Source organism: Fopius arisanus, unplaced genomic scaffold (assembly GCF_000806365.1).
Source record: "Fopius arisanus strain USDA-PBARC FA_bdor unplaced genomic scaffold, ASM80636v1 scaffold00028, whole genome shotgun sequence".
In the NCBI taxonomy this organism is placed as follows: Eukaryota; Metazoa; Arthropoda; class Insecta; order Hymenoptera; family Braconidae; genus Fopius; species Fopius arisanus.
The window spans coordinates 300,338-327,840 of record NW_011887767.1 but is presented as its reverse complement, the minus strand read 5'-3'; the positions used below and the strand labels follow the sequence as shown (position 1 = coordinate 327,840).

General features: G+C 36.4%; 3 protein-coding genes across 5 annotated transcripts in view; 2 read left to right on the top strand and 1 right to left on the bottom strand.

Moving 5' to 3' along the window:
- cv-2 (crossveinless 2) overlaps positions 1–15,367 on the top strand; it is a 24,410-nt gene extending 9,043 nt beyond the window's left edge. For both annotated transcript variants that reach the window (XM_011302524.1, XM_011302523.1), the window contains exons 3-10: positions 4,221–4,312; positions 8,663–8,762; positions 10,169–10,528; positions 10,639–10,901; positions 11,200–11,359; positions 11,782–11,969; positions 12,084–12,478; positions 12,988–15,367. In XM_011302524.1, the coding sequence (XP_011300826.1) occupies positions 4,221–4,312; positions 8,663–8,762; positions 10,169–10,528; positions 10,639–10,901; positions 11,200–11,359; positions 11,782–11,969; positions 12,084–12,478; positions 12,988–13,237 (1,808 nt within the window). In that variant the 3' untranslated portion in view covers positions 13,238–15,367. The remainder of the gene's footprint in view (positions 1–4,220; positions 4,313–8,662; positions 8,763–10,168; positions 10,529–10,638; positions 10,902–11,199; positions 11,360–11,781; positions 11,970–12,083; positions 12,479–12,987) is intronic.
- On the top strand, positions 13,234–20,203 carry LOC105265169 (membrane-bound alkaline phosphatase-like). 2 transcript variants are annotated; one of them, XM_011302525.1, is made up of 7 exons: positions 13,242–13,297; positions 15,971–16,210; positions 16,560–16,640; positions 16,797–17,017; positions 18,328–19,036; positions 19,133–19,444; positions 19,725–20,203. In XM_011302525.1, the coding sequence occupies exons 2-7, from the start codon at positions 16,093–16,095 to the stop codon at positions 19,928–19,930; spliced, it is 1,647 nt and encodes a 548-aa protein (XP_011300827.1). In that variant the 5' UTR covers positions 13,242–13,297; positions 15,971–16,092; the 3' UTR covers positions 19,931–20,203. The 2 variants fall into 2 exon arrangements, with proteins under 2 accessions (XP_011300828.1, XP_011300827.1); XM_011302526.1 differs by lacking the exon at positions 15,971–16,210 and having other exon boundaries at positions 13,234–13,297.
- A 1,024-nt stretch (positions 20,204–21,227) lies between these two features.
- The window catches only part of LOC105265261 (protein kinase C, brain isozyme), a 63,278-nt gene continuing 57,002 nt past the window's right edge, over positions 21,228–27,503 (bottom strand). The window contains exons 6-13 of the mRNA XM_011302667.1: positions 27,369–27,447; positions 26,849–27,077; positions 26,465–26,773; positions 25,691–25,782; positions 25,326–25,527; positions 24,965–25,153; positions 24,237–24,377; positions 21,228–23,981 (exon numbers count right to left, since the gene is read on the bottom strand). Of these exons, the coding sequence (XP_011300969.1) occupies positions 23,829–23,981; positions 24,237–24,377; positions 24,965–25,153; positions 25,326–25,527; positions 25,691–25,782; positions 26,465–26,773; positions 26,849–27,077; positions 27,369–27,447 (1,394 nt within the window). The 3' untranslated portion in view covers positions 21,228–23,828. The remainder of the gene's footprint in view (positions 23,982–24,236; positions 24,378–24,964; positions 25,154–25,325; positions 25,528–25,690; positions 25,783–26,464; positions 26,774–26,848; positions 27,078–27,368; positions 27,448–27,503) is intronic.

Sequence of the window (27,503 nt, the reverse complement as noted above, 5' to 3'; positions counted from 1 at the left end):
TTAACGTAAGATTTCCAAAATCATTCATGCAGCTGAAGTTGCAGTCAGAATTATTCACGGGTGAAATAAATTTGACCCACATCATCACGCAATTTGGGCCACAATAAATATGCTGTATTCTAGAAATCATTAAGGAATTCAATTGTCGTCATAACATTCGGGTGAAATGGTGTAATTAGAGTAAATTTGAGCCACACGAATAAATAATGTGGTCCAACATCAATTCCCCGAAAGCAACACCACCCTGAAAGCCTGATGTCACTTGCAGAGTGCCTGAAAATGAATTATCAAAAATTTATGTGCACTCAGATAACCATTAATTCAAGAGGAAATCCCCCGGGTGTTGAGAGATATCGTTACCCAAAAATTCATTGCGCATTACAACGGCGTTAATCGGTGGGTTACGGTCCATATGTCTTATGTTGGCTTAACGCTTCTATTCTTAGGATTGTATCGCTATTATCTCTCGGTCTATTTGCGCCCGTGTTACGGCCCCTGGTGAGGTGTATCGCACGAGACTCAGACTCTCTGTAAATGACAGATTGTCGAGCTGTATGGGAAATCAATGAGGTGGGGGTGAGTAATAAGAAAACTGGAGGCGGGGGAATAGAAAAAAAAATGCACTCTCCGCGGCGGTAGGTCGCCAACAAATCACCGATGTTGGATTAGTTAGAGAGGTGAAGTGCTCGCGCTTTTGTTCGATAGAGCGCATAGAACATTTTCCAAGATAAGAGAGCGCGAATTAGCATGTACCTACACGCGCCTTGACACATACTCTAGGCGTGTCTCCAGGTGGACTTGCCCCGTTAACATCCGCGAATCGTTACTTTATAACATTTTTATTTTTATTATTCATGTTGATTCATTGCCCGGAGAGATAATAAAACGAGATGTTAATATTTCTTGGGGTAATTGAAAACAGGTGGTTAGGTGAACACAATGGAATATAAAAAATATCATTGAGTTCTGGGGAATGGAGGAATGAGTGATTAATGGAAATACTTCGGCAGACAAATGCATTTGGAAATAAAGATTTTTTTGCTGAACTTTTAGATGCAGAAACATTACAGCGCAAGATTGATTCATGACCAAATTATGGGGTTTTAAAGAATTCAATGTTGATTATGAATACTTAGATTATGATATTTTTTATTGAAAATTGGTAATATTCAAGAAAATTCTCGAAAACCGGTAATTGAATTTCAGAATCTCCGAATTTTCCGAAAATTCCATGTACATTCCATGTTCCATTCCATGTACATCTTTAGATAAATAGTTATTTCTCTTTCCAGGAAATTCGATGAGATTTTCATAAAAAATATAAGAAAATAATTGCAATTCAAGTCATTTGAAAAAAACTTGAAAAAGAAATTTTCATAATTTTTCCGCGGATGAAGTCGCCATTGAAGACGTCAATGGATCTCTCCCGTGTTACGAAAGAATGTAAATAAAATGACTGGAGGAATAGGCGAACTGAAACGTTGAAAAATGTGAAAAGTACATGGAGCTGGTATGTAACCAGTAATAGGCAGGTGACATATTGATGATTATTTCTCAAATGATTCACTCCATGTGCCTCACCTTTCGGTATCTCCATTCATTGTCTCACGATTTGCTCGATGGCACTCTCTCAACCTAAATCATCTTTCGTAACTCTCTGTCATGCACGTAATAACGGCAATATGTAATTGATCGCAGAGAGGACTGGGGCACGCCCGGAAAAAGCGTTGGCGTCGGTGAACATTCCGAGTTCTCCATCCGGATTGATATGAAAAGTCGTCAAAATCGATTGCATATTCGTCAATCAATTATTCAATTGGTTGGAAGTTCATTAAAGAATGCAGTGGTGCAATGGAATAATTTGGGGACAGAATAAGGACAGGCGATGTACATGAGAAATCATCAGAATCGATGAAATATTTTGAAAATTTATTTAATATTGCGTTGGGGTGACATTATAAAGTGAAGAAAAAGTTGGGACAACTAATGCACGTGAAAAATCATCAAAATCTCTAGTAAGGCATCATTAGAAAATTGGGAGACACTTGAGACACAATTATAATTGACATGAAGTTTATCGAAACCAATTAGAAATATGGATAATTGAAGCGAATTACATGAAAATAATAGAAATATAATGAAATTTGCAATAACGGAACTGAATAATTATTGAAAGAGTATCCAGCTTAAGTTGCCTTCCCTTGAGATTTAAATGGAGACATATTTTAATTGGGTCAGATATCATTGAATAGATAATATAAATGATAGAAAACACAACCCATGGGATTTCCGCATCCTCAATCTGAACTATCTCACACACTTGTACTTGTTTAGAGATCAGACAGGATTACAAGAAGTGAATGCCCGATTACCTCTCATTCTTCCCTATATTTAATCACGAATGTTTTGATTCGAATCCTCCTCGCCGTTCCAACTTAACTTTTAATAGACGAATTAATCATCTCCTCATTTGAACACCAACCAAATCAATTATTTTCTTTTTACAGTACTTAAGATAAGAAAGTTGTTTGCATTCGCTCTCAATAAATTCATAATATAAATAGTAATTAACTCACGATCAGCCTCTCTGATTGAATCATTAATTCGCTAGTTTAATTGAAATAGAGTTGGTCGTTGACGGTAATTAATTGAGTTAATCCGGTGGATTTTCATTAGTTTTGCCGGGGGGCATTTGAAATTCCACAACTTCTTCCCGCATTCTTTGTACTCATTTGAATCATTTTAATGTTTGGATAAATTATTACGGAATTATGGGCAGCACACCATATGATCGTGCCTATTAAAATCCTCTAGAGGCACTCGAGTGTTGTATATGCCTGATAAAACGCGAAATATCGTGTCAGCCGTGGCCTTGCCTTGTTCGCAAGGTTTAAACTGCTCTCTCGGTCCCGGTGATAAAGTCAATTCGAGAAAAATAAAATGAGGATAAACTGAGATTCCTATGGTAATGTTTTCATGCCTTTTTTTTCGTCACCATGAAATGGACAGATTTTGACCACTCGACGATAACCTTACATCGGCGTAGGCGCGCACCCTCGGTTCAACTGAGGTCGAGATATTTGTCACTGACCCGGCACATTTTAACTAACTAGTGCCACTACCTGAAATTCCATGATAACCCCTTCCTCCTGTTATGACAAAACACTCGAATTCTTCAGTACGTGCCATAAATATTGTGAGATTTTAATGAGAAGTTGAAAGTATGAATCATCAGCCGATGCCACTGAATATCGGGGTGATAAAGGTTATGACTTATCATTTCTATCTGCACTCGGAGGGAAATTATTTTTCCAAGATATTCGCATGCTTCGGAAAACTATTTACATCTTCAATATCGTTTTTACCCCTCGAGTAATTCCCTGGAATTTCTCATTAGGTTTCAATGATTACACTTATTATGCTCTACAAAATTATCGTATTAATTACGAACGTGAATGAAATATCTTAATAGTTAGTAACATTGGGGAATTCGATTATCGATTATATTCTTCTCTCACAAAAATTCAGAATTCATGAGCATCGTGATGATAATTAAAGCATAATCGGGATTTCTGGAGGATTAACCAGATTGAGAAATTAATGGATACTTGGAAAGAATCTTTTTTTTTTTAGTGTAGCTTTAGTCGAACGGAAAGGACTTATTCTGTTCCATTTACGAAAACCAAACGACTAAAACCAAAAAATTGATGTGAAGAATCTACTTAACAAGTCGACTTGATTCATGTTGAAAAGTGGGCCTGAATCGAGTTGAAAAATTAACTTGAATTGCAATGATCAAAGAAATTGAGTAAAGTAGAGAAATCAACCAGAATGAAATAAAAAAAATACACTAGGTTTAACCCACTGAAGTTTTTCATTTTGAACCGTGACTTCATCTCGCATCCGAGAGAGGGAATAATGCCTGCATTTTCCTGGGGATTAATGCCTGTTATTTCTCATGAAGTACGAATTTCGGGGTATTTTCGGACGGTAACCGGACAACCCGGTGTAACCCACATCTGAAGTATCAAATATTCGAGGCTTATTCAATTACTGATAGTTTTATCCGAGAGATAATGATAAAAGGTTAAGTCGAGCATTAAGACAACACGTGCTTCGACAATTGCTCGCCTCTCAGCTCGCTCCGTCCTACTGTTCTCAACTCCCAATCAATCGATTAGATTAATCAATCAATCAATCAGAGTTATCAATGATTTCAGGTAGTCGCGAGACCTGTGACGTCGAGGGAGAGGATTTCACCGTCGACAAAATACCGAGAGTCAACACGAAATGCTTCAACTGCATCTGCAAGGTAAATCCACCGTTTCCAATATTACTGTAATAATTGTAAAATAATTGAAGAAAAATGATGTGTTCGATTAGCCCGTGTATTAACTTCGCAATGAATCAATGGAATTAATTGAATGATAGTTCGATAAATCACCGTCGAAGCATAACTCAAACCTGAATGCAATATTTGGATTTTTCCACTGATTAAACCGTTCAATTATCTCAACTTCGATCAATCCCCTCGACTCTCCACCAAGAGTCAATACCCATGTTTTAATTACATCCACCTCCTGATTTACGATTTTCTTAATTAGCTATTCGCCCGGTGATACCCAAGTCATCGTACTATAAATCAACCGATAGCTTTAAGTATTTGATCAGAACAATTATTTCACTGCACTCATCATCTGGGGAATCATTGCGTTTAATGCATTGATTTGAATCTTCAGGGAATTTTCCAAATTTTTTTACTTGAAATGATGAAAATTAATTATGAACATTGGTGAAAATTCTCTGAATTTTCTCTGAATCTTAAATTTCATCATTTGTTGCAATTAATTGAGTTGAGGTGGTTGTTTTCTGTTAAATTATTGGTTGAAAGACTCTGAAATTGAAATTCTTTGCTGTACTAGTTTGGAACGTCGTGAATTGGATTAGGATTCAACTGGCGTAACTAAATATTTGAACTAAAATGATTCTGCAAAAACTGCTATGACGATATTTACTGGACGATGACGCGGTCTAATGCGAAATTCATTATCTGCAAACCACTTGATCCGCGTATAAATAACTTGAGTCTGAGGGCCAGGGTGATCACGGGGTATACCCAGTGTGTCATCCGTTCTATTCAAACATAGCTTCAGCAAAAAAGAAAGAACAAAGTGTAGGTGCCATCCAGTCCTTGGACTAGAATTAACTTTGAGACGAGTCAGGCGGAAGTGAATTTGGCATTAGATTGAAAGAATAATCGCAACAAAGCACATCCACAGGAAATCTCCTAACCCAGAAAATTTATCCTTCCTTCACGTTTCATTGATGCACAATCGGAAAAAGACTGATTTTTCATAAAATTTACATTAAAATTGACATTAAAATTTGTTGGCATTTTACATTCACTTGACAGAAGTAAATTGATTTGGTTCAAGTATTAATTGGCTTCTTAGAAGAGAGGAATTCACCGGGATTGTGGGGTTTCTACACTTTTTTAAAAAAATGCCCAGATATGCAAAAATACGATGAAAATTTGATGATTGTTTAAGAAGGGAATCTCTCCCTGTGTAATTTTGAACGAGTGAGTGGATCGCTCGACATTGTAAATAATTTTTAACACCATAAATAATGTGAAAGCCGATCCGTTGTTGTGGCACACTCCCTCCCTCATTTTATGATCGATCGCGTCCGAAGATCGTCGTCCGCTTGATCCCTCGGTTGAGGTTTAATAATAAACAAATAATTATGTCACAGCGGCGGGGGTTTGCCAGTTGGGAGCGGGAAAAACAACAGATCATCAGCCAGTGGTTGTACTTTCCAATGTTTTCTTACATACAGCATAATTGAACTGAGAGTTCACCATTATATCCCCTTCTTCGTGATGAGATTGCAAACGTGACGAGTCAATGAACCAAGCTGGGTCAGATAAGTAGGCGACGGCTGTTGTCTTATTATTTATTCTTCTTTCTTCTCATTTTATTGTTTTGCTACCACTCCTTGATTAAATCAATTTGAAATTACGGTGGAGGCGGATGGAATTCGCGGATTCACGGCAACCGATTGATTTCGACCAATCGACCAGTCAGATGTTGCCGGTTGATGGGATTCTAGTTTTTATTTTATCTGCGAGAGCTCATCTGTAAGAGGTCCTATTGTATTTGGTCCACTCCAATCCAATTTAACTCGTAGGATTTTATCGTTACTGATTGATTTCGATGACTGGCGCGTGGGATGACTCAGCGTCACGCCCATCATTTATTCCTTCAGAATCGATTTTTTTCATTAATCATTTGTTGATTTCACGTTTTTTCACTCGAGTATAGTGGAAAAAGAATTGTTTTCCAATTTTACTCGTTTTTGAATACATGGCAAATGAACAGGAGGTTGATGAAGAAATTCTATTTTAAGAGGAAAACACTTTCCTCTTCCAAATATCCTAGATTGGACCCCTAGTGAGACCGAGGTGGAATAATACATTTTTTATTCTCATGTCTTTCAATTTTTTTGAGAGTTTGATGGTCGGTGACGCGAATATATGTGAAATCAACTGTCAGTTGATGACGAAATTTGATTTCAATATAAAGTTACTCGTCACCCCAAAGATCCTAGATCGTCGGCCCCTCAAGGGATGTGGTGGATAAAAAATCGTTGTTCTAATATTTTTCTCGTTTCTGACGGTTTTATTATCATCTAAGAGGTCAATATATACCGAATCAACTGTCGCGTTTGATGAAAAAATTCGATTAACAAAACTTAGATTTTTTCATGTAATAATTAAATAAAAAAATGAATTGCTGCCACGGCTGACGATAAAGCTCCAAAGGGAAAAAAGCTTAGGATAAAATCTTCATTTCCATCGTCCCCAATCATGCGAATCAAATCACTGTCTCAAAATAAGAATAATCACAACTCGACCGACGTGGGTCAAACCGCATGAAGTTATGTCATTTCTTATTTTTTTTTCACGCGCTTCTCTCACTTCTTTCTCCACATGCATTTCACTCACGTCTACACGAATATTAATCTCATGGCAGTTGAGACACGACGTGATCACGTGGCAAAAGTACGCGTGCACCCATTTTCTCCATTTTTCCCGAGTCTCGAGAAAAACCTCGAGGAAAATAAAACTAAAATAAGTGTGATACCCTCGACTTTTCGCATCGCATCCTCAACCTCTTCTTGCCTCTTGGCGCGAGTCGATAATTAAGGAAGAGTCTTTGACGAGCAAGAAATCACCCCGAGAAGCCTTTCCTCTTCTCATTCTTTGTCTTCTCCTTCGCGAAGATGATTACGAATTCCTCAGGTGGTGAACACCGCATGATTTTTTTTTTTTTTCATTAACAGTCGTAACATCACGCAAGCATTTTATTTTGTCTAGAGTTTTTTTCCTTAATTTGTATTGTGAACACTTTCCTGAGGAATTATTTATCATTGTTAAACTTATTCAATTGAGTCGTCAAATGTTTTTATGCATTTTAGTTGGGAATATTTTTTAATGAACCTCAGAGGCTGCGGTAAATGTTTTTAATGAAATGAAAATATCATGCGAAACGTTGCAATCAGTGACAAAACCGCGAGTTAATCATGAATAGAAATCAATTCATTCAAAGAAATGCACATTTTCCTGAAGCATTAGACTCTCGACAATGCAAAAAGTTCATAAAGACCAAATAATAATTAAAGTTCCTCATGCATTTGAAAGTGGATACATTTTTACATAAAAATTTCCCGCAAGGCAAAATCATTTCATTTTCAAAACGTTCAATAATTGGCGATAATTTCTCAAACATATAATCATTCTCATACTATTTTATTGTATTTGTTTATTTCTCTGAAGCTTCATTTCAGAGGAATATACACAAAGTTTTCAATCAATTAATCAATTAATGTCTCTAAAAACTCTATCAAAACTTGTTTTTTACAGTTTCATTACTTTCAATTCTTAAACAATCCCTCATTCAAGTGGTAGGATTTTCATAATAATCAGATACCCACATTATTCATGTAAAATATATTAAATATGACTCTGTCTAGAGGGAAAACGTTTAGCTAATCTTTCCCCGCGTTGAATAAAAACTGAATAAAACAGTCATCCCGTGAAGTTCAACTTGTTCTCTAATTAATGATTCACCTGCCATTAATCAAAATGAATTAACATGGACACCGCTAAAATAAATTCCGGATAATACCCGCTATAATTCAGTCGTCTTATTTCCCTCGTAAACATCGAGACTAGACTTGCAAGGAAAAAAAGCTGCGAAAATGTGGTTAATGCAGCGAGAAAAAGAGAATAAGAAAAGTGACTCGACTATTATGGAGGAAGTAAGTTCATCGAGGTGCTCTACAAACTGGGATGCATTGAGATTAAATAAAATAAAAGACATAATGATATATCGCGGAATAATATTTCACTCGTTCAACGTTGAGGATTATTTAGTGTTTTGACCTCGAGGAGCTTTTTTTATGGTATTTACTTCTGGATTCTCATAATATTTTCTATTACAGATGTCAAAATGCCAATCCGAGGGAATAAATAAATTTAATACCCCATAAAAAGGCTCAATGTTAGAAACAAGTTTGCGGATTGAAAATTGTATAAATAAAATTGGAATTACTTTTTAAAGCATTACATAGAATATAATAATATTTTTTTTTATTTCAGAATGGTTTTGTGGAGTGTATGCAGCAGCAATGTCCGAGTATTGAAGGATGTTACACCCTTTTAAAAGCGAGAGACGATGAATGCTGTGATCGATGTAGGGGTACGTATAATTATAATTTCATTGCAAAATTTCGTGATATTCACTAATGACTTGTAGACGACGAATATTCTTTAGAAAAATTACATTATATTCCGCTCGGTTTTTGGTAAGAGTTTCAAAAAATTATTCAAATCTAACAACATTAAGACACCATGACATTATTATTATTTTGTTATCGTCACTACTATCGGGCAATTTAAAAAAACTCTCAATTTTGAAGTCATGGTGTCGCTTAATCGAAACGAATTGAAAATCCAATGGGACACTATAATAAATGAGCTACGCAAATCAGATAAAAATCGACTAATTAATTCATCGAAATTTATTACCACTGATGAGAATAACTGATAAACACGTAACAATGTTTTTCTGCCACGTGGGTGACAGACGAGGATAAACCAAAACGATAGACGATAATCGATGGCTCGAAGAATGGAAAATAGATTGAAAAATCATTGTGACGTAACAGTCGCAGCGTGAAACTCTTTTTCGCATGGTGGTTGGGACCCATTCATGTCCCATAAATCTTGCCACCGCAATTAACATAATTAATAGTCAACGATAACCGTCGCCATAGAGTCCAGAGAGACTGGAACATCTGTCAGCGGCGAAATAAACAATCGCGTTTTGCATTCACGCGGTTTATCGGTTGTTTTTTATTTCTATTTTTTTCGTCATTGTCATTTTTTTCTTCATTCAGTCGTTGTTTTTTAATGCACTCCGAGCCCATGCCAGAGTGAGACAGTTAATTGCGATGGATGTGGGGGAAGGGATAACAACAGTGACCGCCTTTGTGCTCGAGTAGGGTGAACAATGATCGAGAGAATTCTCACGGACTTATATGTGTGCAACAGATAGATCGATTGATCGAACAATTACAATTTATTTTTCATTTCTTAATGGATAGTCTCGGATATTCTGATCTGTGGACCATTTTGATGAGATGGTTGAGTCCCATGAATCAAGTCTTAGCATTTTGCCCACAACATTTGACCAAATCGAAAGATTTCATGATTTTGGACAATCGGCGTGAGTCAAATATCCCTGATCAAGAATCAAGATATCAAGAATGATATCAACCCGCTGGACTGGCGTAGTGGTTAAGGTCGCTGCCTCATAACGGATAGGTTCCAGGTTCGATTCCTGGCCGGGTAGAATGGTGAGATCTAACCAATTAAAGTCTTGATCACCATCGCCTTTCACTCTACCAGAGTCCAAGCGATGTTAAATAACCATACAAAACAAAAGAGGATGACATCGTGGGGTCAAATTCTACGGGACACATTTAGTGGGTGAAATACAGTTAAAATCATGTACTGATTTCAGGAAGTAATGGGTCAAATTATGTGGATTAAAATTGATGATTCAAGCAAGATGCGTGTAAATAAAATGATGATGCCTTTCAGGTTGCACTCGAAACGGAATAGATCATGAATCAGGTACTGAATGGACGGATCCCAGTGATCCTTGTAGAATAATCACCTGCAGGGCGGGTGTAATCACCGAATCAAAATTGCGGTGCTACACACCCTGTCCCAAACCAATTCCGGCGCCGCCGGGTCAGTGTTGTCCTGTTTGCATCGGATGCTACGTGAACGGACAGAAGGTCACTGCAGACAGATCTGTCACCACCACTGAAGATCCCTGCGTCACCTGCAGATGCAATTCCGGACGTCTCACCTGCGCTAAACACGCCTGTCCGGTCCTTCATTGTCCTCCTTCAAGTATTGTACACGAGGCAGGAGAGTGCTGTCCTCATTGCAAAGGTATCCTCCCCTCGGGAATAGCCTCGAACCTTTTTTCAGTCTCTGTCTATCCAATCGAGATTGAAACGAAGGATGTTGAACGATTCAGCTAATGGGAGTCTTAATTTCAGGAAAAAATAGGGAATTCCTTTCACCTCCGAAGGGCGGTTGCATGCTGGGTACAGCAGTCTATCACTCTGGCTCTCAATTCTATGTGGATCACTGCACAAAATGCTCGTGCACAAATTCAGCTATTGCCTGTATAAAAGAGACGTGTCCTGTTCTCGAGTGCACCAGCGAGCATCAGACAACATTGCCAGGAAGATGTTGTCCCCAGTGTCCACTTGTTGAAGAGAGTCCAGCCTCCTGTACTTATGGCGGAAGAACTTACGGGGCGAGTATCTTCTTATTTTTATTTTTATTTTTATTTTCAGTATGCGAATGTTTAATGGATTTTCATGAGTTATTGATATTGTTGGCAACAAAATGAACGATTCGTGAAGGTTTAGACGAGCTTCGATGGAAACGTAGAAATAGCCTCGTAGTGATATAAATGAATGATCTTACGGTGTCTACATCTCCACCATTTCATGACTCCACAGCGACCTATCACGAATTGATGTGGTCGTGACTTCCATTTGGGTTCATGGCTTTTGGTAGTTGGTTTAAACGTTCTAATTTCTCCTAGGCAGGATGGCGAATCTTGGAAACTTGATCCCTGCAAGGCGTGTGCGTGCGTACAAGGCAAAGTTAGGTGTGCCATGCCAATGTGTCCACCACTCAACATTCCTTGTCCTCCTAATTCAAGGTTGGAGCATCCTGAAGGCCAGTGCTGTCCCCGTTGTGTTGAGAGTAAGTGCATTATCAAAAAATTACTCGGAGTGACTTGCCAAAAATTATGATTTTTCTATAGAAAAATCAGTTAGGATTTTTAACAATGAATGACACTTCAGTTGTTGAGATCATGAAGAGAGAATTCCTCAATTGAATTGAATTTCCAGTAAAGCCTGAAATTTTAGTACTTCTTTCAGTTAATACGCTTTCCTTAAAATTCAAGAACATAATATATTGTTGAATTTTCAATCACAAGATGTACTGCAATTTTTGGAAAATTGCCGAAGAATCTGAGGCACGATAACAATCAATAGCCAAAATTCTTAATGAAATGGAGATATACTTGAGAAAAATAAATTTTTTCCTCAGTGTACCAGAAGTTCCTTGAGAAGAAAATGATGAGACTCTCTAGATGTTGATTGGATGATTTATTACCTCAGGTGATGGAGTTTGCACGGTATTCGGTGATCCCCATTACCGCACATTTGACGGTAAATTCTTCAGTTTCAAAGGTGCCTGCAAGTATCAACTGGTGAGCGATTGTCTGGGTCACACATTCAGCATAAGAGTGACAAATGACGCCAGATCAACGAGGTCATCGGCATGGACCAAGACAATTGCCCTCAAGGTTAGCTAAACCCATTGAATACGCAATGAAAATAATATATTTTCATGCTGTCGTCGTTTAAAAGTCATCAATATAATTTCACGTATAGTGTTTATTTGTCTATTGTTGAAACAGGTGGGTGATCTGAAAGTCAATCTTGGTCAGAGAATGAGGGTAAAAGTGAATGGAATGAGGATTGAAGTGCCTTATCGAGTGCCAAACAGACTGGAGATCAATCGAACCGCTGACAGTATCCTCGTCACAACGCAAATTGGCATTAAAGTGTTGTGGGATGGCATTAGTTTCATCGAGGTATCAGCACCAACGTCCTATCGGGGACGACTCTGTGGCCTCTGTGGTAATTTCAATTCCCTACCCAAGGATGACTTTACCACGAGGAAAGGAAAATTGCTGCCGGATCCTTATTCCTTTGGACAGAGTTGGGCAGTTGGCTCCAAGAAAATATGCACCAGGATCAAACCAATTAATATTGATCGAGAGAGACGATGCAAGGGGAAAAAAGATCACAGGTACATCATACATTTCTCGCAATTTTTATTTTCGTTAACTCATCTATCTCATCTCTTCCCTTTCAAAAAATCCAACTTCAACGAAATCCTGTTTTTCGCCGCATAGCTTATGAAAATCATTTTATTTCTTAACTATAATACTCAAATTCTTTCAAATACAAAATAAACATCTATATATATTATTAAAAAATTATTCATTTTTGCACAAAACAAAAAATAATCTATTATTACTTTAAGTGAAAAATTGATCAATTATTAAATTACCAGTGGAATTGGCTCATATTGCATACGGAATTACATTACAAGTGAAATTATTCCCAAATAAATGAAGTATTTATTCACTGAACTCAACGTGTTTGTTATACTTTCATGATAGAATGAATATATTGAATATAGTGTTATAGATTTGTTATTGATCACCTGCATTTTTTGGATGTATCCGATAATGAGTGATTAATCAATTGAATTAATTGAATGTCAATGAATAAGAAAATAAGCTCTTGTTACAGATTGTGCAATAGATTGCGATCTCAAATATTCGATCCCTGCCACAAAAAAGTCAATCCAACGATGTACTACAAGTCCTGCCTCCAAGATATGTGCGAATGTCCAACGGACAATTGCTACTGCGAATCATTCGTGGCATATGTCCACGAGTGCCAGAGACTGGGTATCCAACTTCCTCACTGGAGGAAATCCACAAGATGTCGTACCATCTGGGACACAACAGCTCTCGCCAACATAAGGCGGCATCCCTGACCCAGCCCTCGTATTGTTTTTAATCATTTTTGTACATAACTGAAGATGAAACTCTCGAAAGTATGTTTTTTAATTTAATATTTCATTGTTTATACTCTGTTCAGTGTATGTGAGTGACGATATCGTGCTTCGGAGTTATTTTTTACTAGTCATCGCTTCGTGTTTTATACGCATTAATGGTGAATGGAGCTCTTCGGGCCGAAAAAAAACGACGAGCAGAGGGTGGAAAACAGATTTGAGAAATTTTTTTCCAATTGTTTAACGACTGCAATCATTAATCCGATACTAATCTGCTGTCAAATTTTTCATATTATTTTATCAATCAGGATTTTTGGTGAATATTGTTATTTATATCATCAACAATTGATGCAAATTGATAACTTCTGATTATTCTTCTTAAATTGATGAGGGGGGCCTCGAAGAAAGATAATCGATTCTTTTTTTAAAAATTCAACAGTTGAGTTAACGTGTCGCAAATTTCAGTCCATTCAATCTTTCATTAAAAATTTTTATCAGTCATTGTCATTTTATTCGTTCATCGTCTCTCGTGGATTCTTCCATTGCTGAATTAAAAAATATGCGATACGCTTTTTTATCTCGATTGCTAACAACAAAATGATGATTTATTGAAAATTGCTTTTAATTACCTCGTTCTCCGATTTTCTCTATTTTTAGAATAAAAAAATGCGTATCTAATATTAGTCATCACAATCTCTTGTGTTTCGTAATCAATCATAGAGGGAAAAGGTTTGCCGGTGCTATAAAAAATTTATTGACGGTCAAAGAAAAGATTTTGTATTCACGAGACAGAACCTTTTTTCCTGATCCTAAACTCTTTTCTCAAATAATAATTGTAATTTAAGTTTTACGTTTAATTCAACATAAACTTTAAACATTAAACTTCAATCCACTCTTTTGATTGCATTATGCATTAAAATTTTGGAAAAGTAATCGAAAAAGTTTTATTAGAAATTTTTTGTCTTGAGGACAGAATCTTTTCAGAATTGAGAATCACATGAAGGAGATTAAACGTTTTCTCTCTGCGATCCTATAAATTCAAGTGCAATAGTGTCTGCTCCACTCGACTGATGAATTTTTCCACTACTTTAATATTATTTAACCCTTTTTTCTAATTTCCCGAATATATCAGAGCACCATGCAGTATTTCGGCCGATGAGCAGGCTCGCGGCGTAGCATCTACATCCCAGTGTATAACTCGACGCGTTTTTAATCGTAACATAATGATAAAATAATTGCACTCTAAAAAATGATTACTCCAATTACCTATTGAAAATGTAAATAAAAAACGTGAATTCCACTGAATTATTGATGATACACCAGAAAAATCGTGGGACCAAGTATTTTTGTTAAAATTATGTAACAATCTTTATTTTTATGAGTGTTATTAAACACTTGCCATCGGTCAATTTAAACACTCTTCGGAAGTGTATCTTGTGCTTTTCAGAAGTTAGAAAACAGCTGAAGACGACATTCAAAATATTGCCTGCGATTTTTCATAAATTCCTTAGAAATATTCTTAAACTTTTGAGGAGTGAGAAAATTCTGACGAAAATAATAGTTTAATTTTTAGTAGTATGTTTGCTAATTTCCGGTCCAATAATGCAATCTTTTTTTAGAGTGTGATCCCCATCCGAAGACGTGTCAAATAGTGAAGATTCTGGAAGTGAAAACGAGCGAAAATCGAATGCTATGTAGATAATTAACGTATAATAGTCTCCAAATTGTAGGTAATACTTTGAAGAATCCTAGGATTAATAAGAAATTGTAAATATTATGTAGATGATGAAGTGTAGCAAATGTTATCCTCTCCCGACTAAATCAGTGGTCTCTCGTTCATCTGTGGTTATTCGTATCATGTCGCCTTTTTTATATCAATGTTCGGGGAAAATTGTTCATTAACAAATCGCTGGAATGAGTTCTGAATGACTGCTATCGCTTGAGGATTCCAATCGTTTGGAACACATTCCTGTGCACGCAGCCTTGTCGTAGCTTATGGTTTTTTAATGAAAAATAGACAAATGAACAGTCTATACCGTATAGTCCAAAGCAAGTAGCCAATTCTTCGTGTTTTTTGTAAAAGAATTAAGAGAATAAAAAGATTTATATTCATAAGCTGTCATTTTTTTTTACTGAATACTAGAATTTTTACTGGTTTGACATTTTGAAATGTATTTTTTCCAAATCTTCATGTTTTTCATATATTGATGGTGAATAAATTTAATTTGCAGAAGTAATTTCGTTATCTCAGTGGAGATTCGGTAAATCGTCAGTTAAGGAAAATTCTAAATTTAAAAGTTTGATGAATTGTTTTACCAGGGAAAATACCTGAAATTTATCCTGAGGAAAGAATTAATTGATTATTCCACGAGCTTGAATCAGTCTTAAATCAAATGAGCTGACAAGTACATAAGGAAAAATATTGAGAACAAATCGGACACTTTCACCAGTAAATTATTTATGGAATCTCATTGTTTAATGAGCATTTTATCGAAACAATATATCCGTTCAATTGGAAAAACTAAACCGAAAAGTTCAACAAACCTGGAAAAAATGCTGTTAAAACAAAATTATCAATGTACAAATTTCTTGATTCAAATGTGTGTTGATGAAAAAAAAAAGGAAATCCCCTCTTTGCACTGAATTGAAAGGTGGGAGACGTATGAAAAAATATCTTGAGCATGAAATTGTGTGATGTTATCTCATTCTTTCAAGACTGATCTCGATTCGACGATAATGAGCGGTCGGATGGGGGTGGAAGTTACTATTTAATCAGCCGAGAAGACGACCAGACCGCAAGTACCCAACATCGCGTTGGCAATTACGTAGTTGAATTGATGGATTTTTATTTCTCCATCATGAGATCGATCCTCTGTCTCACCCTTCTGGGGTTTCATGTCGCCCTGGCGATACCAGAACGTAATTCAGAGGCAATTAAAGCGAGAAGACTTGAAGGTTTTTGTTCACTCATCATTTCAGTCGCCCATTGCAAATTAATAATCTTAATTATTAATTTATCTCGAAAAGTACCGATTCAATGTGGAAATAAGACCACATTTTCTCGATTTTTTTTTTCTCAATTGAATGAGTTCATTCAAAATTACATTAATTGAATCAGCCAGTTCAATTAATTGATTAATCAAATGAATTCTAAAGAGTGAAAATGAGTTTTCTTCAAAAATCGATACTTTTATATAAATCGATATTCAACGAAACTAAAAAAAAAAGAATTGCTTTGCTTGATCATTTCTCTATTGAATTCAAGTGATAATAATTGATTTTTTGGTGATTTTTTTTTATTTAGAAGAACAGATAGATCAGCAGATGCATCCGGACCTTCGGCTGAAAACGAAAAACTACAGGTCAAAACCCAATCTCGAGGCAGGTGAGATTACAGAAAACACGTGCTCTGTAAACGTGATATCAATACTGTCGACATGTTTTTGTTTCGCGATGATTAATCTAATCTCAAAATGTCCATCGATCGTAACAATTTATCCGCCACGAAAAAATGTATGAAAATGTATACCATCTATTTCAGACACAAGTTATTGGCTGGACGAGGCAAATAAATCCCTTCAACGCCAGATCAACAAAAAATTAAACCTCAATGAGGCCAAGAATGTGATAATATTCCTCGGTGACGGCATGTCAATCCCAACCCTGATGGCCGCTAGAACCTATCAAGGGCAGTTGATGGGAAAACCTGGAGAGGAGGGAGAACTCTATTGGGAAACTTTCCCGTTTACCGGTTTAGCAAAGGTGAGTGATTCTCAAGCATCTACTTATCGATAACACTATTATTATACCCTGCGTGGGGGGTACTTATAATTACTGTAGGTTCTAGGCTTGAAGTGACAAATCCCAAGAGTTTTTCGGTATTTGAATTTGAGAATTTCTCACTTTAACCATGTCATGTAATAATAATTAATAATTAGTCCCGTAATGATTAATTATTATTATGTTCGGATTCCGTTTTGGATCTGCCTTCTGCATATCTGCAAATGGCTTCTTAAATACATTGATTATATGTCATTACTTATCATTACTCGGTCAACATAATCCAGTTACTCTGGCAAGTGTCACGCTGACAATGCTGTATGTCCAAATATTCAACAATAACGCAATTAACCAAGATCTGGAGCATAAATCTATTCGAAAATATAGATTTGTTAACAGAAAGTGACCTGTGTTTTGTTAAACAACCGTCAGCATTCAAATTAATGTCACTTTCGGTAGAGTTTTAACTTTATAAAAAAAATCTTAAAATCTTCGTATCGGGAAATGCTTCGCAGCAATCTCTAGAGTGTTGTTTCCTGCTCTCTGTTGCTGAAAATCATACGTTGTTGAGCTTGGGAAGTATATTTGATTAAATTATAAAAACTCTCAGGGGCGCTGAACTTACGAAAATTAGTGTGGCTCCTCTGCGGGAGGTCGAAGCGATGGTTTTCGTTTTTTGTTCTATTTGTAAAATGTAAGTATTAAAATGCTTAAAAATGATCTACACCAGTTATTACTTATATATTTTAGTAATAAGAACCTTCAATATAAATTAAATGCAATTTCCAACGTAAAAATATGAGTGGCAATAATTGACACAGTCGAACGGACCCTTGTGTTCGGGGGAACCGCTTCACGGAGGAGAATTCCAAGGAAGTGTATTTATTCATTGCTGTAATGAAGAACCTTCTTATACTTTAATAAACATCTTATGTTTTAATGATTTTCTAATAATTGGACATGATTGAACTATCCTATGATATTAATGGGGACAGAGGTAGCGTAAATGGGGACATTGTGCAATGACTGGAACCATTAATTAAAATTAATTTTTCAATAATTCAACATAAATTGTGCGGAAAATTTGTCAGAAAGATCTTGAATTGTGTCCAAGAAGTGACTAAACGCCATTCAGATATATCCAATCGAGATATAACAGTGCCCGGACTCGGTCTCAGGTGGTATTAATGAGACGTTGACCGTAACGGATGAAATAATATAAATAATAGGATAATATAAAACAATAATTTTGGAAAATAAAAGGAAAGTAATTTTGGGATTTTCGTAATTAGACCTGGTGTTTGGATCAACAAATCGCGGACTCTGCGTGCACCAGTACTGCCTACATGTCAGGTGTCAAATCGAATCATGGTACCCTAGGAGTAAATGGTCACGTGATTCGAGGGGACTGCAAAAGTCAGCAGAACAGGACAAATCATGTCAGTTCAATTCTCCAATGGGCCACAAAATTTGGAAAATCCGCTGGAATCGTCACAACAACTCGTGTCACACACGCGTCACCAGGCGGTGGTTATGCTCACGTGGCTGATCGAGATTGGGAGAGTGATACAGATGTCATCAAAGGAAAGGCAAATCCTAGGGAGTGCATGGACATCGCAGCTCAGCTCATAACTCAGGAGCCCGGGAAGAACTTCCAGGTGATAATGGGCGGTGGCAGGCGGGCTTTCTTGGGAAAGAAGAGTGTCGATGAAGAGGGAACTAGGGGAGCAAGGACTGACGGAAGAAATCTCATCGATGAATGGAAAAGGGATAAGAACTGGCGCGGAAAGACGCACTTATACTCCTGGAACAGGACCAGTGTTTTGGACATAATTTCACATCCTGAGAGGTATGAGTATGTCCTAGGGCTTTATCAGGACACCCATTGCCCTTTTCACTTTGAATCATCTCCGGAGGCCGATCCAACGCTTGCGGAAATGACAGAAGCTGCTGTTAAGGTCCTAAGAAGGAATTCGAAGGGATTCGTCCTTTTTGTTGAAGGTACGATTTGTCTGGCGTTGTTATATTTATTGAAATGATTATTATCATTTATTCCGTCATAATTTGTGGTAAGCTGGATGATCCTCTCATCAATAGGTGGCCGAATCGATCATGCTCATCATGCAGCATGGGCCAAGGTGGCCCTAGATGAGACTCTGGAGCTTGTGAAGGCCGTCAAAAAGGGACGTGAACTAACGTCGAGTGACGACACACTTATCATCGTTACTGCTGATCATGCACACACTATGAGTATTGCCGGATATTCTCAGAGGGGTAATCCAATTGCGGGCAAAAGCACACACCTTGGGTCTGATAAATTGGGATACCTGACCCTTAGTTATGCTAATGGACCTGGTTACAAGACCACCATCGCCGGGGTTCGACACAATATCGATAACGATAATATTGGTAAGTAGTTTTTGTTAATTGTCCTCCAAAGTATTCAACCCAACAGCTACTGAGGATCAATACCCCGAGGGAATCGATCTAATGAACAAACACGCGATCCAAAGTTATGAATAATAGAAATCTATAAAACAAATAGTGGAATGCAGACTCAGTAGCGATTTTGACTACCAATTTGCCAAGATATTAAGTATTAACTTAAGTAATTCATTTTTTGTAATAATAATTCTGATTTTTTATTAATCATTTGAAAAATCGAAAATTGTGTTATATTTTTTTTTAGCGGACATGAAATACATTTATCCTGGAACAGTTCCTCTTGAATTAGAGACTCACGGTGGCGATGATGTCGCGATATTCGCGAGTGGACCTTGGTCTCATCTTTTTACTGGTACCATTGAACAAAGTAGTATTCCCCATTTCCTGGCATACGCTTCGTGCATCCGCCAGGGATCAGCATGCGACGCCCTCCGTCAAGCCGCAGTGTAAAATTCTGTCACTAATGAACATTGTCCAACAGTTGTGAATAATATAAATCTGCTGTAATGAAAAGTGGAATGAAGACTGAATGATGATTTTTAGTAATGATCTGCCAAGATATTATGTATTCAGAAAAGTATCATCAACTGTTCTGCAAAGAGACGAAGAAATAGATGTATCATTTTAGTAATTGTAGATAACCATAAAATTCCTCAGTAACACGTCAATGAATTGAGCACTGTATCGCTGAATAATATTATGGACCTTCCACTTTATCGATTTCAATTCCATTTAATGATACAAAAATAATTCAATGAATAATACTCTTGAGACAAATGGAATGAAGGCATTCTCCAATGAATAAATTGATTGTCATGACACGATCTGGAACTTTTATTACGACATTATAAATGCACAAAAACATCTTAAAAATATATGTTTGTGTATGTATATATGCATATACAATACGCCATAAGAGAGCGATAGATACAACTTGGAAAGGAGAGCTACGCGACTTGAAATAATCCGTATTTATGTATTGCATAACTACTTATACTCTTCGGTTTCTCACGAATAACGTTTACTAGTTTACTAGTCATCAACGAGTGATGCACTTTGTCATTTTGCTTTATCGGGATGAATAAATAAATTCAACGCATAAGAAGACGCTGGTCACCCCCGATAACATGAGCTCACAATAAATATTATACTTACATATAATTTTTGTTGATTTCCCCGTACAAACTATAATATCTCGTGGCGATTTTGATGATTGTAACAGAGACTACTCACTCCGTAATTAACCCACAGGATTTGGCCCATTATATTGACCTCAACTTATTTGACCCACAAGATTTCACGAAAATTTATTATTATTAGTCATGGAATCTCATGATTTGGACGAAATCGCTGGGACACGCAGTGAGTAAACCCTTCATCAGTTCCATCAAGTGAATTTTCCATTTCCAAAACCAACATCCCATAAAATCTTAATTGAGCTAATTTCATGAATCACCATAAGTAATGCTTCAATTACTTTTATTTAAATACTTGACAAATAATCTGCACATTACTCTGCATGAGGAGATTAGAGGAAGACAACAGGGCAATTAAATTAACAAATACAAATAACCAACTAACCAATGATTAACGATGATCAGTGCGATGAGTAAAAGAACAAATGCTCCTTGAACAAAGGCAAATATTAAATATCCGACAATTTAACAAGCACGAGCGATAAACGCGGAAGACTCTTGGAGAAATTGATACAAGAATAGATTTCATAGAATAGAATCTTACAAGAAGCTTTCATAGAACAAATTTATTCATGTGGGCGTCATCGGAGATTCACATGTGTTTTATTTGATGTATAATATTGCAAGATGCGAGAAAGTGACGATGGGCGGTAACCAAGGAGAAGAAGCTAACGGGAAAGTTGTGGTGTTGTTGTGGTGATGGTGTCTGATAAGGTAAAATAGGTTGTTCATCTAAATCTGAATGGGAGCCATCGGGAAGGACCAGCGTCACAAATTCTCGCATCGATGAGACGCATTACATGATTTTTCAGGTATTTTCTTTCCCCCATCACCTGACAATCAGGCAAAAGGGGCGGAAAATATTTTCTTATCGTCAACTACGTCGACAATAATTATTTCTCAATCATCGTCCTACTTTGTCTACGATATTCCGTACTCTACGATCACTACGAAGGTACTCGAGATATGATAATCCGGAACAGATGCCTCTCTCTTCATTTTTATATTCCCTATCTGAGAAAACATTCCAGCTATCACGCTCTATTTTCATCGTTCACTGGAGTGAATAATGTCATCATCACTGAATTGCGTTTCACCTTTTACCAACTTATAGACAATCTTCATGAAACTTATCAATCAACTATTGTACCGATATTCTATTATCAATCAATTATCCATTATTGGGAGAGAAAAAATGAGACGCACTCGACGATAAAACCCATTGCGAGAGATTCATTTATATTTTTCTCTCACCCCCATTCTCATTAATTCTCATTGTTACGTACTAATATTTTTAATTAATCAACAATCACTGAAAACTGAATTTATCTATTTAAATTCAGATATATTGAGTTAGTAAATGAATAAATGGATATTTAACATGAAAATTGGAAAACTTGGAATTATCTTCAGTGACTAACAATTAATTAAGATCAAAAATACTTAAGACTCTCGTAAAGTGGAGTTTACACGCCGATGATAACGTCGGGACACTAGTGTATAAAAAGAATAGAGATTAATAAGCGAAAGAGCGAGTTAGACAGAGGGTCTGGAGGTAGAGAGGGGGAGGGAAAGATTGAGAATTGTAAATAACCCTCGGGGTTATTAACCTCATTACTTTTTTCCAAATTGTCTCGAAGCTATTCGTCTGGCAGATTGATCAATTTCACCATCTGTACTCGTAATTTTTTCATGATTTTTAATGGGTTTTACGTGTTATATTCAATCCCCCGTGAACCTCGTCCCATCCAACTCGAGTTTATGTCCACAGCCAATTTGATTATGCTGTCCCTTTGTTGGAGAATTACTCCTCAACGTCAGCGAATAAATAATCGTGTAATCAAGTGTTAAATAAATTCTCTATGACTCTTGATTTTTTTTTCACCTTTTCACCTGCTGTCGCAGTTTTTTCTCTACGTGTTTGATGTGTGTGGTGTATGTACAATCGTGACGTCGCGCTTAAAAAAATACGAAATGTATAGTTTCCATCGGTGCCACCCACTCAAAAGACATTATTTATCATGTTTTTTCGATTCTTTATTCCGTACCTGAGGGGTTTACACACCTGAAATTATTCCATGCCTTGAGTGATAGACACTCAAGTTTTTAGTTATTTGTTGTCATTTGTTGTGATTTCAATCTAGTGCATATTCCACTTCTCCGAATTTTTCATTAACTTCCTTCTCCCCTCATCGGTCAGACTATTTACCCCTCACAATCTCGATCTTTCTCGCTCTTCTTCGACCATCTTTCGTCCGAGTCGAGTACTCTTTCGTTTATCATTATTCATTTGCAGCCCCAACACTTGGCTTCACCATTAAATCAGTGTCATTTTCCTTACGTTTTTCTCCCATTCAACTACTTTGTGGACCTGCCATTCGAGTCCACGACAAATTGCAAATATAATTGTATATTCATTCATTCAGTAATACGTATATTGTATATAACTCTGGAAGGCGACAGTAGAAACTACCCAAGTAAATGCATAATACGCGGAAAAACGAAGACTGTTTATTCATACATCTCTTATTACTTGTTTAATTGAATCCATCAAACCTACTTGTCTCGTTTTACGCTCCTCACATCATCATCCCCAACAGTTCTCTTTCCCTCCTATTAATATTATATATTCTCGATCCACTCGCGTTGCTTTTCTCACTTCATTTCATCATTCCATAATCTTTCTCATTGAAATATCCTAATTTACGATTTATAGTGTATAATTCTGAGGTTCAAATCGGATCACGAATACTTGAATCCAGGAAAATAAAATCGCTGAGCGAATGCGTGCCGCTCACTCCCGATAATCGAAAATACATTAAAATTGTCAGTATACACAGTAATAAGTAACACGGAACGAAGTTTAAAATTTAAAATTTTGGTTGTCATTTTGCTTTGATAGGTCGACGACGATTAATTAAAATACCCTCATTTTGCGAGAGCTTCTTGGAGCGAGAAAGAAGATGAGTCCTCTTTTTCTTATTCTTGTCCATCAAATGTTGGAGTATAGATTATTCTCGTCATTGGTGCAGAGGGTCTTTTGGTTCTTGGTATGAACGGAAAAGTCAGAGGAATTCGGAGGAGACTGATATTTGATATTTGTCGTTTGACGATAGATGAAGAGAGATTCGAATGCTAATTGTTATGATTATTTAAATATGTTGTATGTATTCCGGATTTAAATATGAGAAGCCGAGGAATTCCGTTTGATCCAGATTCATCATGAATAGTTTGTCGGTTGGGGTTAGGTCTGTCTTTTCCGATGTGAATTGCTTGTCGAAATTACTCACATCTTTTCTGTGTTTCTGAAATGGAAAATAAAATTCCATTAATATCTTTACATATCAATTATTAACACAATACTGATACTTTTTTTATCGTCACAGACAAGTAATCTTTCTTTATTAACAAAATTGATGAAAAATTCATTCTGAAACTTTTTGGAGTTTATAACTCATGACATTTTCCTTTCGATCTGAACCACAAATGGAGAGTTAAATGCATCAAATTAAAACTATCGCGTTTCTCAGACAATAAATCTTTTTGATTTTGTTACTCACGATTTTTGGCTTGAATGGAGGCTGGACCTCACGGTTTTCAATTTTGTCCCAGTCGATGCGTCGGAAGAAAGCATGACCACGTACATCATCTTCACCGCGACTACCGCAACCCAATCTTTTATTTGGATTCTTTGTCAGGAACTGGAAAGAATGAAAATCGAGGAGTTTTAAATTGAATGATTTCGGTGAAGCTTTCTCGGTCTTTACAGTGCTTTAGAGTTTATTTTTATCCTGGGGAAAATCATGTAAATACTTCGCCTCCTCTTTTTAGTATTTCTTTTCCGTTTTATAAAGAGCACATTATACAGCAAAGTTTCCTATTTGTAAAGGGAATTTGTTGAAGAGGATTTGAAGATGTTTCGAATAATATTCGAGAAAACGTATTATTACAGAAGGCTTGCTCCAAAGGGGTAGAGAAAAACTTATTTCTCAACATAAAATGAAGTTTCTCCGCTTTTGTATACAGTATTTCAGTTATAAAATTTGAGCCGTTGAAAGATCTACTGAAAAGTACGACTGCAATTGCCAAAATTCAATCAAATATTGCAATTAATTATCATTTTGTTGATTATCATTTTAATAGAAATTTTAGGGAGAAGTTATTTGAAAATAAATTCCTCAAAATCCAACCGTGTTTTTTATAGTATAATAAATTTGATGATTGCGTTTTATAAGAGTTGAAAGAATTATTGGTGTAAATATTGCAAGTTAACAGAATTAGGACTTACTCCTTTGCATGCTTCTTTGGACTCTTTCGATAGACTTTTTGGGTAATTAACGCTCTGATCGGTGATAGCAGCGAACAGTTCTTCCTCGTCTTCACCATCAAAAGGCGGTTGTCCAACGAGCATTTCATACAGTAAAACTCCATACGCCCACCAGTCAACGGATTTCCCATACGGCTGGTAGAGTATTATCTGAAATATTCACGCCTCCAATAAATATTCATTTCTAAATAAATATTAAAAACAGAAATATTTGATGAGAGCTGCAAAATGGCCTGGAGAAGCTGAATGATTAGGCTAGAAAAATAATTCTATTGTTTTATTAAACGAAAGTTGATAAAAAAAATTAATATGAGAGCACAACCTCAGGAGCAATATAATCAGGTGTTCCGCAGAATGTTTTAGTCGTTCGGTCCCCCAGAATTCCTTCTTTGCACATTCCAAAATCAGCAATTTTGATATGACCGTCCTGATCCAGCAGGACATTATCCAGCTTCAAGTCGCGGTACACAATACCACGAGAATGGAGGAAAAATAGACCAATAGCTATTTCTGAGGCGTAAAACCTGGAAATGTGAGAGTAAACGTACAACTTTTATTGAATTCACGAACTCGAGGTATCTAGATTACAATTTTCAAATGCGTCTTCTGAATGTCAATGGTGGGAAAAGAAGTTTTTAATTGAGTTGCGGGGAGTTTTTTATTTACTTCTTTGAGTCATAGACTTACACTGCCACGGGCTCTTTGAACTTGCCGCACTGTTGTATCTGGAACATGAGATCTCCGCCATTCACGTATTCCATTACGAAGTACAGTCGATCCTGTGAAGAAACAGAGAACATTCATTCGGAGTTCGTGGTGGCAATTCCTTGTTCATTTCTTCTTCTTCCCGGAAAATTTTCACGAGTTTAAATTCACCTTTCATTTTCATAACCGGTGTATTTCTCTCGCCTCGTCGATCATCCATGACTTTAACTTGATTCTTAATTATATATTATTGATAACGTTCATTAATTCGTTCATTCACTCATATCATCAAATCAAGGGTTTATTATTGCCGATATCTTCTCATTTGTCACGTTTTTTTTGTAAATTTCTCGAAATTTCTGGGAAACCCCTAGATTTTTCCATTATTCACTTATTCACAAATTTTCACGGGAATGAAACATCATGAGGCATTGTATAATTCTAAAACTTCAAAACTGCATATTTTTTCAGGTGCATTTTATCAACCGTTTTTCAGAACTTTGTAAAAAAACTTGAAAAGGAGAAAATATCAACAATGACTCCTTAATTTGCGTCCTCAAATTTGAGAAGCTGCCAATAAAACTTGCAACAAAAATTAATTTCAAGTCAACATTTCACTTCGTACGAGTTAAATAAATGTAGCTAAATGACTCAATGAAATAATTCTATTTGTACCTTTAAAATTTCCAGATCATCTTCTGGTAATTTCCAGTGAATTATTCTCTCGATGGGCTGATTCATAAATTATCGACTCACCATTGTCTGAAAGCAGGAATGAAGTTGAACCAGGAATGGAGGTTTGTGTGACAATGCCAACACCCGCTTCTCCACCATCGTACACTCGACATCATCATCCTGTATTATGATATCCTTCTTCAATATTTTTATAGCATAAAGCTCGTCACAGCCTTTTCTTTCAGCGAGTAATACTTTTCCAAAGCTTCCTTTTCCAAGAACCATGAGAAAATTGAAATCACTCGCCCTTATCAGATCACTCTTTCCCATATTGTGTGGTAAATCCCTCTCTTGCTGCGTCATCGGTGCCTTCTTTGTCACCGATGTTTTCTGAAAAATTTCCGTCATTTTTTATGCTCTCTTCCATCAAACTTCTTTAATCTCATTATCACAAAGACAACTTACCCGCATCTTAGTTTTAAGCTCAGCAAGATCTACCCCTTCCTCGGGCACTGGTACGTTATAAAATTCTCCCTCTTCCTGTGTAAGCAGCTTGAACCACCCTGTTACCGGTGCCTTCATCAATTCAGATATTCCGAATGATAATGAACCCATGAAGTCATTTCTCGACGTTCGATCCCAGTCCCAAATTTCTATCAATAATCGCCTATCCTTGTCCTCCGATTTCAGATCACTGTGGGAAAGATAGGCATTAATAAAACTATTACATCAACCAGAATTTCTCTTCAATCATAGAGCAAAAAAATATATCCATTAATCAAGAAAATTATCTTTAAAAATTAGTGCAGTCCATCGATCCATCAAAAAAAAGCGAAGAAAAATGTATATTATTGAATTTACCCTGACGTTCAAGGAAAGATAATTATTGTTATAAAAAAATAATAATGATTCTTGGAGGATGTAAATATTTATAGCACACGAATTGATCAATTTTTCCTTATTATTCATTCATTCATTCTTTTACCTGCAACTAATCGACTGCGATCTACAACAATCATGGATAAAAAATAAAATCAGTAATTGGATGGAATGACGTCGGCATGCTATTTCCAATTAAAGCCTTCATCATCATTTCAATCACTAGAACTACAATTGAGCC

What these genes read in the sequence shown, in the direction of transcription:
- LOC105265169 (XM_011302525.1), top strand. Translation starts at nt 16,093, where the DNA reads ATGGATTTTTATTTCTCCATCATGAGATCGATCCTCTGTCTCACCCTT. An exon ending in AAAACCCAATCTCGAGGCAG is followed by an intron (nt 16,641 to 16,796) that starts GTGAGATTACAG and finishes CATCTATTTCAG; the next exon opens with ACACAAGTTATTGGCTGGAC. An exon ending in CGTTTACCGGTTTAGCAAAG is followed by an intron (nt 17,018 to 18,327) that starts GTGAGTGATTCT and finishes TTTCGTAATTAG; the next exon opens with ACCTGGTGTTTGGATCAACA.